The sequence below is a fragment of the Phaseolus vulgaris genome, chromosome 9 (assembly GCF_051622355.1).
Source record: "Phaseolus vulgaris cultivar YP4 chromosome 9, ASM5162235v1, whole genome shotgun sequence".
NCBI lineage: Eukaryota > Viridiplantae > Streptophyta > Magnoliopsida > Fabales > Fabaceae > Phaseolus > Phaseolus vulgaris.
The window spans coordinates 10883968-10903965 of record NC_143506.1 but is presented as its reverse complement, the minus strand read 5'-3'; the positions used below and the strand labels follow the sequence as shown (position 1 = coordinate 10903965).

Genomic DNA, 19998 nt, shown 5'->3' with positions numbered 1-19998 from the left:
AAAATTTACCCAATTAATAAAATGTATGAAGGTGCAGGAAAAATGTATCCCTCTAATATGTATTCTATCAAGTCTAATATGTGCTACCCCTCTAACCTTTTAGCCCAAGTCCAATCCATTAAGAATTTAGTAACCCAAACCAGGGACAGTGACGAACATAAAATTGAATATTATTATATAAATAACAAAAAAAAATTAGAAGCAAAAATTTGGAAGAAAACTCCAATAGCACCACATGTAAAAAAATTTCTTAGGACTGACTTCGAGTTGTATATCATATAGATAGTGGTAATAATAAAAAATAAATAATAATATTAACAGACATTAAAAAATCTTTAATAAAATCACTATTTTTATTTGTTTCTCTTATCAAATTATTTTTATTTTTAATCTATTTTTTTATTTGAATAACTTGTTTCTTTTTTCCTCATCCGTTCACTTCTTTGCTTTCTATTTCTTTCTTCCATACTAAAAATACCATTAATGTCCATAGTTTGGATTAAGTTATAAATTTATCTGTTTGAGGTTGGTGTTAAACCAAAGTTTGTGTTAGATTGCAATAAATTTGATTACTGTTTTACTTATGAACATACTGTTAATTCAAGATGAATAGCTTTGATGGAAAACACATTATTAACTCTTTATTTTGTCTTAAAATCTACACTAGAAAGAAAGAACTATTGAATTAATGGAAGAAACAAGGAACCATTTATAAAATATCCAAACATGATATTAATTAACCAACACTTTTAAATATCTTGTGACATACTAAATTGTGGAGAAAAATTAGCATAAAAAGAAAATTTAAATTCAAACATTTATTTTGTGTTTCATAATTGAAACACAAATTTATTGTGTCAAATATGAATTTCATATTTCACAGATAATGGAAAACAAAAATACTGTAACTATTAATGATTAGCAATGCGATTGATATTTTCTAATTTAAGTCCTTTAAAATTAAAAGCATTAAATTATTATTATTTATATTTATATTAAAAAACATTGATAATTGTTTGGCAAAACTAATGAAAAACTAACGCAAACGAACAAGTTGATAGCTATAAATTATTAAATTATAAGTGTTTGATGAAATTATGAATTGAATTTAATATTAAATATAAATGACAAAATTATGTATATTTATGCAATTTCTTTACATAAATTTTAACTTTTTATTAATAAAATATATTTTAAGGTTATTTTTAATATTATTTTTATTTATGTTTAAAACTTATAATCTATTATTTATTGACAAATCATTTAAATCATATTAATTTTACTTTCAATTGTTAAATATTTTCCAAAAATTGTGTATATATTAATCTTATATTATATCTTACAATATTTATATTGAAAATAAAATAAAATAAAAACTTTTGAAATGAGTATAATATGTTTAAAATAAAGTAGCAATAAAAAATATTAATTTTATATTAATATTAATGTATTAAAATATGTTATAAATAATCTAATAGTTGAAATAAATAAAATAAAATAACATAATTTTCTATTATTGTGAATATCTTATTTAATAAAATTTTATAAATAACAATTTTTTCAATTGTTAAATATTTTCCAAAAATTGTATATATATTAATCTTATATTATATCTTACAATATTTATATTGAAAATAAAATAAAATAAAAACTTTTGAAATGAGTATAATATGTTTAAAATAAAGTAGAAATAAAAAATATTAATTTTATATTAATATTAATGTATTAAAATATGTTATAAATAATCTAATAGTTGAAATAAATAAAATAAAATAACATAATTTTCTATTATTGTGAATATCTTATTTAATAAAATTTTATAAATAACAATTTTTTCTCTCATATAAAAAAATAAAAATAAATTTCCTTATTAGGGATGAATAAAAAATATTAAAATAAAATGTTATGTAGCAAAAAGAAAAGAATAATAAATATTTAAAATAAATAAATATAAAAGGCCACAAACTTATTATAAGAAATGGTCACACCAATTTATTAAGTGATAAAAAGAAAAGTTATAATAAAAATAAGTGAGATCCAAGTATAGCCATGATTAACTCTCCATATTTTTCCGTAATAAAAAATGTAATACGATTTTATTTTAATTATTATATATATATATATATATATATATATATATATATTCACACACACACATAATTCCACATTATTTATTATTTATAAGCATAAGTTAGTCTGTTAATTAATTTTACTCAACATATTCAATTTAGCCAATTACCATATTAACCATAAAATTTTTGTTTCCAATTTATCAACTTTGAATTAAAATTTCATTATATAACCTTTTTGTTAATGATGCTAAATAGTAAATGAAATTTCAGAAATTAGGATAAAAAATGATCATATTTATTATTTTACTAGACTCAACTAAAGTGGGCCGATGAGAAGAATGGCCCAATAAAGGTGCAAACCCTGGAGGCGGAATAAGGAGCAAAAGTTATCCCTATCTATATCTATCTACCATCATCCAAGCTCAGTGATCATCAGAACCCACGCGCCGAGTGATACTGCAAAATCCCAATCCTACCCTCTCCGACACAACCAGCCATGTCTCCAGGTCCTGTCGTTGAAGCTTCCCCTGAGGTTCAAACAGAACAAGAGGTTCCTTTCGTTGACGACGCAACTCAGAAGAAGAAACCTCAACCTCAGGTTCCCTTCACTAATTCTCACTCTTTTCCCTTTTCTCTTGTTTTAATTCCCAATACGCGATTCCACTCGTTTCTCTTATTGACGTTTGGTGTATCATTTCCGAGCATGTTGTCAGGATGACGACGCTCCCGTTGTAGAAGACGTGAAGGACGAAGCCGACGACGATGAAGAAGACGACGATGACGACGACGACGACGACAAGGAAGACGGTGCTCAAGGTGCTCCTCTCTTTCACTGCATTTTATGTCTTTACCTAACGAAATCCTTATTTGGTACTTTTTTTATTGTTTTGTTAACAAAACCCCCTATTTATCAACTTTTATTATTGAGTTTCCATGTTCTTCTGCATTTTTTTAGGGTTTGGGTAGAGCTCTTTGCTTAACTCACGTTAGACTAGTTATGACTCCCTTTTTGTGGTAAACAGATTGACATATAGATTAGATTTTATTCTTGTTAAGTTACCATCTTGTAACGACCAAACAAGATCTCTCTAATTATATATGTTTGTGTATAGAAATTGTTGTTGTTTGTTGACAATTAATGATCAACCGCTTCATCTTTTGGCTGTTAGCTCTAGATGATGGTCTTTGATGATTTTGTTTTGTTTTGAGTAAAAGCATTATTTTCATGAGGGTCTGGAGGTATCCTTTACCCTTTAGGCATTAATTAATCATGGCTGTCTTGGATATTCATTGATTGTTTGCACAGGACAGAGTAGGAATTAAAAGGGGAATGGGTAAAACTATTCATTAGTTGTCACATGATGGTTGGATTTCATATGCTGTGGCTTGAAAAAGCAGATCTGAGCTAGGTTCAGTTGTTGCTAATGTAACGTCCAGACTTACAGAATGTGCATGATCAGTAACACAATCGTTCAATGTATATCCGAGAATTAACAGAGGTGACTTTCGCATAATGTGTTGTCTAGCTGAAGAATGACTATATATGACTTTTTGGATTAGTTTTCACTGTCAATTAATCACTGAAGCATATATCCTAAGGTGATCTCTGTTTTGAGTCTCAGACAACTAGTTAATTTTAAACGTACGGAGTGTCTTACTCGTTTCAGATGCACATTTTGAGTCAGATGGTTGTTTTTTTGTTTTATTTTTTATTTTTATTACAGTCTTCATTACATCAACTAGTTCTTTAAGGCTGCTTCTGATCACTGAGCACTTTCTTATACCACCATAATCATGTTTGGGGTTCTTTTTGTTAATGATGAATTTCACATCTTAACTATATTTTTTCAACATCTGCTTTTATGTGTTTGATGATTTTTATATGGTTGAATTGTTCATGAAAAAAAATTACATACTGTATAGCTGTTTCAATGTAGCAAGTAAATAATTGTCGCAATCTTTTTGGAATAAGGGGTTCTTACCTTGAGAAAATTACTACGTACGTAGTTATGCACTTTGCTATTTGTGCTCTGTTTTAGCAGCCATAAGTATACTGGGTTTGTTTGGCTTGTTATCTGTTGATCTTCTTGTTCAGTAATTTGATTTATTGAACTGATATGCAGGTGGTGCTGAGGGTTCAAAACAGAGCAGAAGTGAGAAAAAAAGCCGAAAAGCAATGTTGAAGCTGGGACTAAAACCTGTTACGGGCGTTAGTAGGGTCACAATCAAGAGAACAAAAAATGTGAGTCATTATATGTATTGCTCTTTTTTGTGATCTATCTGGAAGGTTGATAGCCTTTTAACCAAGTTATTTTATGCATTAGATTCTTTTCTTCATCTCAAAGCCCGATGTGTTCAAGAGTCCAAATTCTGAGACCTACGTCATATTCGGGGAAGCAAAAATAGAGGACTTGAGCTCTCAGTTGCAGACACAGGCTGCCCAACAGTTCAGGATGCCAGATATTGGATCTGTAACAGCGAAACAGGATCAAGATGCTGCAGCAGCACAGCCTGTAGAAGAGGAGGAGGTTGATGAAACTGGCGTTGAGCTCCATGACATTGATTTGGTGATGACACAGGCAGGAGTGTCAAGAAGCAAGGCTGTCAAGGCACTCAAGACTCACAACGGCGATATTGTTGGAGCCATTATGGAACTCACTACATAATTGGGGTTTATGTTTTGTTTGTATGTTTTTTATATTATATTAGAACTAGTGCCGTTTCTAAATGTTAAACCGAATCAGCCGATCAACCTTTATTTCAACCGTTATTGTTTGATTTAGTATTTTAGTCCTAATTTTTTAGCATTTATTAAGAGATGAATTAAAAATCCACAACTGAAGCTTTTAAATTTAGAACATTCTTGTTCGGAACCCAAATCTCAATTTTTCCGACTGAGTTTACTTTAAACATTGTGTAGAACTATTAGGGATGACAATCGGAGCAAGCTATGCGGGCTGTTTCTGCAACTTGCGACCTTTTTATGTTCGTTTCGCATAACTTTTGCAATCTGTGTGGGTTATGTGGATTAACAGCGGGAACAAATTAAAATCTAATTAATTAGGTTGTTCTGTCACTTAACAACAAATTAAAGTCTAATTAATTAGGTTGCTCCAATTCATTACGCCGTTGTCTAAACCCAACATCTTAAATCCTATATCATAAAATCCTATACCCTAAATTCTAATCTTAAATCCTACATCCTAAACCTAACACCACCCACCACCACCCCACAACTATCACAACCACCACCACCATTATCACCTAACCAACACCATCACCACCCCACCATTATCACTACCACCATCATCACCCAACCAACACCACCACCATTACCATCACAAGCCCACCACCACCACCAACACCACGTGGCATACCACCTCTACTTGGTATACTACCACTAATAGTCTAATTTAAACCTTAAACCCTACATCCTAAAATCATAAACCACAAATCCTAAACCTTAAACCCTACAACCTAATCCATAACCACCACCGCCACGATAACCACCCCACCATCGCCACAACCACCACCACCACAACACCACCTAACACTTAAACCCATAAACCTTAAACCATACACCCTAAACATTAAATCCTAAATCATAAACCTTTAACCCTTAACCCTAATCCATATATCTTACACCCTAAACACTAAACCCTAAAAAATCCTACACCCTAAACCCTACACCATAATTGTAAACCATAATCCTTAAACCATAAACCCTAAAATCTACACTCTAAACCTTAAACATTCAACCTTAAACCCTAAACCATAAACAATACACCCTAAAACCCAAATCCCAAACACAACACCCTACACCTTAAATCCTAAATCGTACACCTTAAACCTTATATCCTAAACCATACACCCTAAACCCTACACTCGAACCCCTACACCATAAACCCTACACTATAAAACATAAAACTTACATCCTAAAACCCACCACCACCATCACCACCACCACCACCACACCACCCGATCACCACCATCACCAACCCACCACCACCACTACCATCATCACAACCCCACCACCACCACCCCCACTACCACAACCATCACCACCCCACCACCACCACCACCACCATCAACACCTGACCACCACCACCACCCGACCACAATCACCACCCAACTACCACCATCACCACCACAACCACTACCACCACCTCCACCACCACCACAACCATCACCACCCCACGACCACCACCCCCCCTACCCCCCCTACCCTAAACCCTAAACCCTAAACCATAAACTATACACCATAAATCCTAAACAATAAACCCTAAACCCTAAACCCTTAAATCTAAACACTAAATCTTAAACCATATACCCTAAATACTAAACCCTACATCTTAAACACTAAACCCTATACCCTAAATCCTAAACTCTACATCCTACATCCTAAACACCAACCCTAAATCTTAAACCTTACATCCTAAACCTTATACCTTAAACTCTAAATCCTACATCCTACACCCTAAACCATGTACCCTGCACTTTAAACCCTAAACCCTAAACCTTACACCATAAACCACAACCACCACCACCATCACCTTCACCACCACCACTACATCACCCGATCACCACCACCACCACACTACCCCACCTTATTTTGTTTACCTAATCATATATTTTTTATACACTTAATAAAATTATATCTAAATCTATATTTTTTTAGGTTAGTTATTTTTTTATGTCATTATTTATTTAGTTATTTGTATTATCAATAAAAAATCACCATCACCACCACCACCACTAGACCCTTAGTTGCTGCTCACCACCACCACCACCACCACCAACACTACCACTGCCACAACCATCACCACCCGACAACCACTGTCACCACCATCACCACTACCGCCACCACCATCACCACCCCACCACCACCCCACCACCATGTGGCATACCACCTCTACCTGGTATACTACCACTATTAGTCCCACCTAAACCTAAACCTTAAATCTTAAACCCTAAATATTAAACATTAAATCTTAATCCATAAACCTTAAACTCTAAACCTTAAACCCTAAATCCTAAATCCTAACCCATAAAACCTAAACCCTACACCTTACATCCTACACCCTACACCCTAAATCCTAAACCATCACCACCCCACCACCACCACCACCATCACCACTCCACCACCCCCATCTCTAAATACACTTATATTTCCTATACATGCATTGAGTGATAACACACCAGAGAATAAAAAATCTTCATTTTTCTTACCATCTTCTTATATACAATTTTCTTATAATTATAGATCGGTGCAATAACAAAATAAAAAAGAAAAAATAGCTTTGGAATAAGAGTATTTATAAAGGAAAATGTTTTATAAAGTAGCTCAACAATCATTCTATTAGTTTATATCGCTATTATGTTTTCAATATTACATTATAAATCTATATTTTCGTTTTTTTCAAGTTACAATGCTATTTTTTTCTGTTCTTATTTCATATACTAAATATATATTTGTACTAATATATTAAAAAAAATTATATATTACATATATTAGTTTTAAAACGTTAATTTTCTAATTTTTATAGTTCATTTTTTTTAATATTAAATATTTCTACTTGAATTTTACTCAATTTCTTAATCGTGTTAGCTTATTTTTTATTAATGACACGCAAAATTAGAATTTTAGTAATTTACAGAACAAGGAGTTTGGAAATACAATAGAAGTAAATAATATATATTTGTGTTATTTTATCAAGAGTTGATTCAAATAATTTTAGAATATGAAAATAAATTAACTTTTTTTGTTTTAAATAAATTTAAAACATGAAAAAGATGAATTGATCATTTTAATATTATCGTACACAATTATTGGACATTGTACGTAGTTATTATACGTTAATGACTATACGCAATTAATTTGATAATGATAGAATCACAAGATTAATGGATCAGTACATAATTAGCTTGTAATTTAGATAGAAAAAGTTTCCAAATACACTTATATTTCCTATACATGCATGGAGCGATAACACACAAAAGAATAAGAAATCTTCATTTTTCTTACCATTTTCTTATAGCTATAGATCGGTGTAGTAACATAATAGAAATGAAAAAAATGGAAGGATCAAATTTAGTTAGTTGTATTATGAATAAAATAATCAATTCTTTTAAAAATATGACAATATAACTAATCAAATTTAAGAACGTAAATAAACAATAAAACAAAAAAAAAGTAATTTAACCTTTTCTATTAATTAATCTTTTTCTTCTGTTATGAAAACCTCATTTCTTAGTTATAATCAATTATGAAATCAAGTTGAAAAATTACTATTGATAAAAGGAAAAAAACATTGAACTAAAATATTGAAATTCATGTTACAGCACATACCTTAAATTTCATTAAAGAAACTTAAAGAACTTAAAGAAACTAAAAGAATTTTCTTATCTTCTTGATTTCTTTGTAACTTCTTTTTGTCTATCAGGTGTTTCTCGAATAAAAGTACATATTGAGTCAGTCTTATCTCTATTTTGGAAAGTCAAAACTTTATATTGAAGTTATCTTTATCATATTTTTCTCTCGGTTTATTGTGAGAGTAAGATGATATTTTATTTTGTACAATGATCATTCATTTTGTAGAATACCATTTCTTTTGTACGATGAACATTTATTTTATACGATAACCACATTCATTAAACCATTAATTAATTTTAATTTACAAAGTTGAACAACTGAAAACATAAAAAAAATTATGTTGAAGCAGCAATAACAAGGTATACTCTGAAAAACCTTCAGAAAGATAGCAAGACAACAATATATAGGACAAACAACCAGTTTTATTAGTCATTCAAGACTTGTGAAAATATGTAATTAAAAATATGTAATATTTAGATAATTATTTGATATTATAAAAAATTTGTTTGTAATTTAATTATTTTAAAAAATCAGTATAATTTTTTTACACTTAAGAATAAAATGTTTACGTAATGATATATTTTTTTTACACTTAATAAAATTATATCTAAATCCATATTTTTAGGTTAGTTATTTTTTTATGTCATTATTTATTTAGTTACTTGTATTATCAATAAAAAATCAATTCTTTTAAAAATATGACAATATAACTATTTTTCTTCAAAAATCAATTCTTTTAAAAATATGACAATATAACTTTTTTTCTTCAATACTTTAGGAACAAATCTAATAACATAAATAAACAATAAAAAAAAGAGTAATTTAATTTTTTTTATTAATTAATCTCTTTGTTCTATTATGAAAAACTCATTTCTTAGTTATAATCAATTATGAAATCAAGTTGTTAAATTACTATTGATAAAAGAAAAAAATATTGAACTAAAATATTGTAATTCTTGTTACAACACATACCATAAATTTCATTAAAGAAACTTTAAAATTAAAGAAACTTAAAACAAACTTAAAGAAACTAAAAGAATTTTCTTAGCTTCTTGATTTCTTTGTAGATTTTATGTCTCTCCCATCTGGATGTATTTCTATCATTTTTAAATCTCCTCGTGTCAACAAGAAAAACAAGCGCTTTTTTGTTTATCCGGTGTTTCTCGAACTCATGAGCATATGTAGTCAACCCTATCTAGAAAACCAAGACATTATATTGGAGTTCTCTATCATATTTTTCTCCCGGTTTATTGTGGGAGAAAGATCATATTTTATTTTGTACAATGATCATTTATTTTGTACAATAAACATTTATTTTGTACGATAATCATATTGATTAAACCATTAATTTTAACTTACACAATTGAACAACTGAAAACATGAAAAGAATTATGTTGAAGCATCAGTAATAAGGTATACTCTGAAAAACCTTCAGAAAGATATCAAGACAACAATATATAGGACAAACAACCAGTTCTATTAGTCATTGTGACTTTGCAGTGATGCAAACTCTGTGGGCAAAAAGTGATGAGACATGTTGTGTCCATCTTGGTTTGAAGGAGATAACTGGTTATAATTATATCAAAGCAAGTGTTTTTTTGTCTATATGATATTTCTCAAACTCATATTCATATTGAGTTAGTCCTATTTCTATCTTGGAAAGCCAAAACTTTATATTAAAGTTGTATCCATCATATTTTTCTCCCGGTTTATTGGGAAAGAATGATCATATTTTATTTTGTATGAAGATTATTTATTTTGTATTATTATTTTATATAATAAAAAATATGTAATTACTTTAGATAATTATTTGATATTATAAGAATTTTGTTTGTAATTTTATTATTTTAAAAATCAGTATAACTTTTTTACACTAAATAATAAAATGTTTACCTAATCATATATTTTTTTACACATAATAAAATTATATCTAAATCTATATTTTTAGGTTAGTTATATTTTGATGTCATTATTTACTTAGCTAGTTGTATTATCGATGAAAAATCATTTTTAAAAAAAAATATAAAAATATAACTATTTTTCTTCAAAACTTCAAGATCAAATTTAATAACATGAATAAACAATAAAACAAAACAAAAAGTAATTTAACCTTTTTTATTAATTAATCTCTTTGTTCTATTATGAAAACCTCATTTCTTAGTTATAATCAATTATGAAATCAAGTTGAAAAATTACTATTGATAAAAGAAAAAAACATTGAACTAAAATATTGAAATTCATGATACAACACATACCTTAAATTTCATTAAAGAAACTTAAAAGAAATTTAAAAAAACTTTTAGAAATTTAAAAAACTTAAAAAAACTAGAAGAAACAAAAAGAATTTCCTTACCTTCTGGATTTCTTTGTAAATTTTACGTTTATCCCAACTGGGTGTATTCCTATCATTTTTAAATCCCTCTATGTCAACAAGAAAAGCAAGCACTTTTTTGTCTATCCAGTGTTTTTCGAACGCAGAGGCATATGGAGTCAACCCTATCTCTAACTTTATATTGAAATTCTCTATCATATTTTTCTTTCGATTGATTGTGGGAAAAGGATCATATTTTTTTTTACAATGATTATTTATTTTGTACCATGAACATTTATTTTGTACGATAACCACCATATTTATTAAACCATTCATTTTAACTTACACAGTTGAACACCTAAAAACATGAAAAAAACATGAAAAGAATTATGTTGAAGCAGCAGTAATAAAGTATACTCTGAAAAACCTTCAGAAAGATAGCAAGACAACAATATATAGGGCAAACAACCAGTTTTATTAGTTATTCAAGAATGGTGAACTTGCAATCATGCAAACTTTGTGGGCAAAAAGTGATGAGACATGCTGTGTCGATCCTGGTTTGAAGGAGATAACGGGTTATAATGATATCAAAACAAGTGTTTTTTTGTCTATCCGATGTTTCTAGAACTCAGATTCAGGTTAGTCCTATTTCTATCTTCGAAAGCCAAAACTTTATATTGAAGTTGTATCCATCATATTTTTCTCCCGATTTATTGTGGAAGAATGATCATATTTTATTTTGTATTATTATTTTATATAATTAAAAATATGTAATTAGTTTAGATAATTATTTGATATTATAAGAATTTTGTTTGTAATTTTATTATTTTTTTAAAATCAATATAACTTTTTTACACTTAATAATAAAATGTTTACCTAATCATATAATTTTTTTTACACTTAATAAAATTATATCTAAATCTATATTTTTAGGTTAGTTATTTTTTGATGTCATTATTTATTTAGTTAGTTGTATTATCAATACAAAAAATCAATTCTTTTAAAAATATGACAATATAAGTATTTTTTTTTTCAAAACTTGAGAATCAAATTTAATAACATAAATAAACAATAAAACAAAAAAAAAGTAATTTAACCTTTTTTATTAATCTATCTCTTTGTTCTATTATGAAAACCTCATTTCTTAGTTATAATCAAATATCAAAGTTGAAAAATTACTATTGATAAAAGAAAAAAACATTGAACTAAAATATTGAAATTCATGTTACAACACATATCTTAAATTTCATTAAAAAAAACTTAAAGAAACTAAAAGAATTTCCTTAGCTTCTAGTTCTGTGTAGATTTTACGTCTATTCCAACTGGAGTATTCCTATTATTTTTAAATCTCCTCATTTCAACAAGAAAAGTAAGCGCTTTTTTTTGTCTATCCGGTGTTTCTCAAACTCATGAGTATATTGAGTCAACCCTATCTTTATTTTTAAAAGCAAGACTTTATATTGAAGTTCTCTCTATCATATTTTTCTCCCGGTTTATTATGGGAGAATGATCATATTTTATTTTGTACAATAATCATTTATTTGTAACATACCATTTATTTTGTACGATGCACATTTATTTTGTACGACGGGATGAGATATTTGTCATTTTTTGACTTCTTTATTTTTAAAATCTAAATTTTGAATTTTAAATTATGAATTTTAAATTTTAAATTTTGAATTATGAATTATGGAGTAATTGTAAACATAATTCAAAATGTTTTTCTTCTTTATTTTTAAAAACTAATATTTTGTTAACATAATTCAAAATTGTAGTTAGGGAGCCGTGAGTTACTCAACCAAACATTTTCCTTCAAACCTCATTTTCTCCCTGCTGTTAAAAAACGCATGCGAAAGCAGCACACATAATCACGAATCAACTGTAGAAAATAAACAACATAGGATTTAACGTGGTTCGGTCGCCAACTACAACCTACATCCACACGAGCAACTATTAGGTTTTCATTCTGTCTTGTTGCGCACCAATTACAATACAATGATTTCTTTCAATAGAAATTATAAAGGGGACACAATGATTAAGCTTACTCACTAAACATGGTGTCTAGTCAGCCCAACCCAATTGGTTCTGACTTCATACCCAACAATCTCCCACTTGAAGCCACGGAACAATGTTCACCTGCGTTTCGACTGTATACATGTACTTCATTGTTCCACCTTTAGTTGACACCAGCCTTCTTAATCATCTTGAAGACTTGTTAAAACTCCCCTGAGTTTCAACACGTCAGTCACTGACCCGTTCTATGTTCCTACCGACTCACACTTACAAGAACTGTTGGATCCTAGAATAGCTTGAGAACAAACACTCTCCAAATTCAATAATAAATTTTCTGGAGATGTTTCAACAGCTGGAATATTGGTTCTCCTAACCCATTGTCGTCTAGGAACCTCAACTGAAACATGACACGTGCTCCCATTGCCATAAGTACCTCTGACTAGTCTACCTGAACCTTTCCATGCTCGTTTATCCGGAATCTGACCTGTGGCTCTGGGTTTCTCTCTTGTAAAGACAACCCTCTTTTGCCCACGAGATTTTGTGAACCGGACTTTGTTTATCTTCTGAACTAGGACGGTCACTCCCTTAGAGGTTATTCCGACCATATACAGCGAACTTCTTTTTCTTCCAAGGGTCATGACAAGATTTCCCTTGACGACCTTCCACTGCTGATTTTCGAACTTCACATCATGTCCCTGTTCGTCCAACTGCCTAACAGAAATCAAACTTTTCGTTAAGCTTGGAACAACTCTGACATCCTTCAAAGTCCAGAAACTGACTGGCGTCTTCAACACTATGTAACCCATGCCTGTAACATCAAGAGTTTTGTTGTCTGCTAGTTTTACCTTTCCAAAGTCTCCAATAACTAGATTCTACAATGCTTCACTGTTGTGGGTAACATGAAATGAAGCACCAGCATGACCCATGAATCCACACTATTATCCGCGCAACAGACTAAGACGTCCTCTTCCGTGAAGTCTTCTGCAATGTTGACTTGTTTATCATTTGGGCATTGATTCCTGAAATGCCCCACCTCCTTGCAGTTCCAACATGTTACACTTGAGCAATCCCTAGTCTTATCTCTGATGACATATAGCGATTCACTAGATAATTCTCCATAACTCATTCTTCGGACATCCTCGGCAAGAATGAGATCACGACTCTTCTCAAAAGTGAATCCATCGGACTACCCTATCACTGCTGCACCTCGCGCCTAGCACCGCACGGTCACTGCTGCACCAGCAGAAAAATGCACACGCCACCCTGCGTCTTCCATCACTGCCATCGCATTGCACCCTGCGTCTTCCGTCACTCCGCCGCACTACCTGGACACGACCCTACTGCGAGCAAGCCACCTGCACAACGTCGCTAGCCACCACCACTCATGTCGCGACCCACACCACTGCACGTCGCACCTTCTATTGCGTGCGCCTGCCGCAAGTCACAGGTTTGGACTGTTGCAAATCCTGGGACGCCGTGAAACCCTTGCTTTGGGACACCGCTGCAACCCATGCGAAACCCTAGCTTTAGGACATTGTTGTCGCCTCTGCAAAACCCTAACTTTGGAATGCTATTGCAGCCCCTGCGAAACCCTAGCTTTAGGATGCCGCTACTGCGCCTGCAAAACCCTAGCTTTGGGACGTCGTTGTCGCCTCTGTAAAACCCTAGCTTTGGGACGCCGATGCAGCCGCAATTTTCACGTCTAGAATCGATTAATTTTTGCTGATTGGATCTCTAGTGTGTAAACGACAAGCTTTGATGCCACTTGATGGGAAAAAATGCACGCGGAAGCAACACAAATAATCACAAATCAACTGCAAAAAATAAACAACACAGGATTTAACGTGGTTCGATCGCCAACTGCAACCTACATCCACACGGGCAACTATTAGGTTTTCATTTTGTCCTGCTACACATCAATTACAAATACAATGATCTCTTTAAATAAAAATTATAAAAAGGACACAATGATTAAGCCCACTCACTAAATATGGTGTCTAGTAAGTCCAATCCAATTGGTTCTGGCTTCATACCAAACACTGTCTTTCTTCTTCTTCAATGGTTCCGAAAAATCACTTACGTCATCCAAAGACTCTCTCTCTACAATGTCATTAAACATGTAACTTTCTGAATTCACATTGGATTTAAGAAGTGAACCCTTTCCCTCAAAAGTGTAATTGTGTGTAATGATGTAGGAAATAAGAAAAAGAAGAAAAAAGTTGCATGCTTCCAACAAAAATAATCTTTCATTCTTCTTAGGTATGCACATACTCTTCTTCACTTTACCCAACTTATTTATTACACTTTTTATGATTATATATTATTTATCATTATATTATGCGAGTACACACCTTTTTCACTTTTTAGAATTTAAAATTATTAATTATTCTTTTAAAACGAGTGATTTTTTAGTCTTTGTATTTTCTTTTAAATCTTTGTTCAAAATTTGTAAACATTGATTAATTGTTGGATCTGAAAAAGGAGAAATAAAAGAAACATGTAAAAAAAAAGAGTAAAGTGAAATTGTTTAAATTTAGATTAAAAAAGTAAAAATGATATTTTTCAATTTATTATTATTATGTGTGTGTATTTTGCAATTTATTCATAATTGACATTTTTTCGTAAGAAACAAAATTTGGAAACAATGAAACACTTAAAAAAAATTATCAATCACTCGCATTGGTTAAGCCAATTCATACAAAAGTATAATGATTTTACATAATGATGATGATAATGACATTATTTTATTTATAATGTACTACAAATTTATATTATTAATACAAGTGTGTGAATAATAACATTAAACATAATATACATAAATATTATTTTATATTACTTATTCAAATTTTAATATTAAACATAAATATATATATATATATATATATATAAATGAAAAAATAAAAAAATGTGAATACTCTCGCACCTGTGTTTCATACTAGTAAGAATTTATGTTTAACACCACATGTTTCATACTAGTAAGAATTTATGTTTAACACCACACGAAGGAAACACTTCCGGCTTGTCCATACTTTTAAAAGGAAAATAAATAAATAATAGTGGATTATTTTAAAAAGGAAATTAAAAGTGAATGTTATTATACATATAAAATAGATAATTACATAGGGAACATGAAACTGAAATAAAACATGAAAATTATACTTGCATTTATTGTTTATTATTTTACTTTCCAAAAATAAAAATTATTGTGTATGTAAAAAAGGGTGCCTAATAGCAAAAACAATCCTTCTCTTTTTTTTCTAAACGAAATTGGGTTGAGTCCAACTTTTTTTTTTCTCTATGTCTCTTCTTTTTTAAAACCAAATTGAGCTGGGCAGAAAACATGTTTTTTCTCTCTCTTTTTTTTATATTTTTTTAAAAACGAAAATACAAATAAAAATTAATAAAATAATAAAAAGAAATAAATAAATTTAAAGATTTATATTTTTTATTATTTTTATTTTTATTTTAACATTTTTTATTTTTTATTATTTTTATTGTACCATAGCGATATTGGGTGTTGACAAATGTGTTGTCATTTCACAAAGAAAGTATGTTTTTTTAATACTTTGGAGGAAAGCTTATTAGGAAAAGAATTTAACACCTATGATTTTGATTAGGTGCTTAAATACAACAAAACATAAAACATGATCATGTATCGTCGGTAAGACAAATGTTTTATTTAAATAGCAGATCATGTAATACACAAATGTTTTGTTTAACAGACGATATTTTGAAATTATTTCCTTACATCTAATAATAAGCACCTAAATTAAGTTAACCTCCTATTACTCAAATATCTATACACATATTTTATTGTTGCAAGAAATGTTCATTGTTTTCGTCTTACCAAAGAGATAAGTTCAAGTCCAAATACAAGTCAATATCAAATGATCTATTGGAGAAGAGTTGAAGTTGCATTCTTCAACAACTTTCTGACATAGAGAATTTCAACTCTAACTCAGTTGTTTGCCTTGTACGGGGTGCACTTGTACAATGAATTGGTGCAAAAGGTTATGCTATTCAGGGAGATGAGTATTGTCAATAATCAAGGGTATTGCGTAAAGTAGTATACTATTTAAATATGCATGGAGTGAATTTAATGCAATGTTCATATTTAAGCTTATCAGACACAGAAAGGACATGCTTGAAAAGAGGAAGCTACTCAACGACCAAAAATTGCCTTCTATAATGACTATCTTTTTCTAGCTTCTATAAAAAGCATCTTATCAAGAAGAATAAATAGGTAGTGAGGTTGCATTGTTCCAAAATTCTTCTTAGATGTTGAGCATTCCTCAAAGCTTATAAGAAAAAGAAAAAAGAGAACTCAATGCTTAGTCAAAGATTTTGTCAAATCCTTCGATCTAGAAAAACTTCAAGAAAAACACTTTGAGTGTTCATATAGAAAAATAGGAAATAATGTTTATCATTATGTTCATCGTAAGACGCAATCATTTCCTAGAGAACAAACAAAATTATTAGAATTAGAAGAAAGAGCATGAACCTTGTACTCGTTATGAGACACAATTCTCTCTAGTAGACAAATCCTATGATCTGATGATCATGGAAATACTTAACCTTCCTACCTCAACTAGGAGTGACTATTTGGCAAATACCCGTTAAGCTAGGAGTTGCTTGGTAAAGAATACTCAAGGGAGTAGTCAGGAGTTGCTTGGTAAAGAATACTCAAGGGAGTAGCCAAGAGTAACTAGATGTCCAAATAATACTCATTTATCCAGGAGTGGCTTGGTAAAGAATATTTGTCTAGCCATGGTTGACTAAGATTCAAAAGAATACTCAATTAAGCCAAGATCACTTATGTCAAGAATACTAAAGGGAGTTAACCAGGAGAGACGATGAGTCCAAACAATATTTAAGGGTTTTGTCAAGAGTGACTACAAACCCAAAGAATACTTGTACTTTATAGCATTAGTCTACGTAGTAGAACTCAATTTGTTGATTGAGATATGGATGTAATCTCTTGCGACAGATGAACCAATATAAATTGTTATGTGCATTTCTCTCTTCCCTATTCTCTTTACATCATATGTTATTATCATATGTACTAAACGAGGAAGGGAAAGTTATTGTGAATACACATATTGAAATCATTTTTATTGAAGTGTTTTGTCTAAGGTTTTAAGTTGAGATGCGTCTGAAAAAATATATTAGACGAAAGACTTACAGTTTGATCACTTGATGAACTAAACTATCGTGTAAATAGTTTTTTATTTGATGATGTTTGTAAAAAGTCTATAACTTTGATAAAAACACAATTCAATTCTCCCTTATTGTTTTTTTCCTCGTAGACCTAACAAATTGCAGACCCATTGATAATCAATGAGAGACCAAGATAAAAAAAAATTAAACCTATAAATATAAATATAAGAGATTGGTAAGATTGGTAGGAAAACAATTGTTGACTAGTGAAAGTCTTGAGTCAATTTATGCATAACCTTCACATTGATCATTGAAATGTTGTGATATGCATTTTCAAATATGTAAGACTTTTATGAAAATAAAGCAAATACTAAAGTCTTATGATATGGTGATGTAGACTCTGTTAGTTGTCCCATTGAGAGAAGATATATCACTTGACATTGTGTACTTCTTGGAAAGAGCTTTATATCAACGTAAGAAACAAAAAGTGTTGTTGTCCAATTTAGTACAAAAATATATATATATATATATATATATATATATATATTATTGTTGGAGTGGAGAAGGATAAGATCAAGATCATGGTATTCGGACGAAAAAGATGAGAATATAAGACTCAATTATCTTCTTTAGAAAGCCTGAATTCTAAAGCTTCTAGTCACACCCCTTGGTTTACTAAGTAATAAACTATCCTACTACTTTTTGTTTAAAAACTCTAAACCCTGTTCCAGCCCATATTTAAGGCCATCATACTCTCCAATTCTATACCCAAGGGTGTGACTTTCATTTCTCACTTATATTTTCTTTTCGATTGTCACACTCTTTATTTAAACACAAAGCTAACAATGCCATAATTAAACACTTAAATAAATTAAATCTTAAATTTTTATTAATTTTATGTATCTATTTTAATTTATTTCACACTTTTATTTGTAACATACAAAAGAATAAATCCTTGCATGCATTTTTTTAATTTATTCGTCATACATATATAATTTTTTTTTTAAATTAGCAAATCATAAAATCACCAACAACTTCCACAATTAGAAGAATTTCTTATCAAATCATAAAAGATGCAATTGGGTATTTAAAAAATTTCAAAATCAGAGCAATTCAGTTAAAATTCACAAATAGTTCTTCAAAATATGTTAATTCTATTATATAGTTATAAACTATCACGTATCATAAATTTTTTGACTTTTTCTATTATTTATTTTAAAATTCATGTTTAAGATGATTTTTAATTTATTGATAATATAAAAATAATTTCATAACAATATATGGAAATTAAATTAAAAACAAATCATAAACAAGCTTTTAACACTTTTCTTTAAATACCGTTCCATATTTAAAAATAGCATATAGGACACTAAATTTGAAACTAAGTTAAGAGATGATAGATAATAAAGAGATTTTCAGTATGAAATCAATTTAAACTATATTGTTTATCATCTATCTTAACATATCTAGCTGGTTCCTTATCAGTTTATTTGATTAGCTGTTAATTATTCTTAAAGTTGGAAATACTTGTTTATTGCAGTTATTGCTAATACACGGTTACATTAACTGTTAGATTAACAAAATTCTTAAAGTTTTGTAATTAATGATTGTGTAGTCTCACATCAGAAGGAATTAAAAGAGCACGCAAACAATAATGGCGCGCGTGTGTTTTTCTCGTTTTAAAAATGCGCGAGAGGGTGACGTGGAGATCAAGATCCGACGTGGCATCCACTTTGCACTCTATTAGCCAAGCTTTGAGCAAAGCGAATGCCAGCGTTCGCAATCCATGCACTTTTCGCGTGCCATCTCGTGCGATTCTCCCACACGCACAATCTCCCACACTCGTTCTTTATTACTCCTTTTCCCAAATTCCATCTTCACCGTTCATTCCAACCCAAATCACTCTAAAGTAATCAAAACGTGTGGTACTCAGAATTCGAAAGAGTATGGAGATTCCACTCCACAGGCGTCGCGTGTGAGCCTCGTGGAGGAAACCGTTAAGCCACGTTCCCATGCAACCCAACCTCGTGCCAATCAAACTTCTATTGAAGTACAGCGCGGACCACGGTATT

The 19998-nt window shown here is 30.3% G+C and overlaps 1 protein-coding gene across 1 annotated transcript; it reads left to right on the top strand.

The window, feature by feature from the left end:
- Window positions 1-2395: 2395 nt before the first annotated feature.
- On the top strand, window positions 2396-4854 carry LOC137820526 (nascent polypeptide-associated complex subunit alpha-like protein 2). The gene is made up of 4 exons (XM_068624658.2): window positions 2396-2670; window positions 2786-2888; window positions 4196-4314; window positions 4397-4854. Exons 1-4 carry the CDS (start codon window positions 2569-2571, stop codon window positions 4736-4738), a joined length of 666 nt encoding a protein of 221 aa, XP_068480759.1. The 5' UTR covers window positions 2396-2568; the 3' UTR covers window positions 4739-4854.
- The last annotated feature ends 15144 nt before the right edge of the window (window positions 4855-19998 follow it).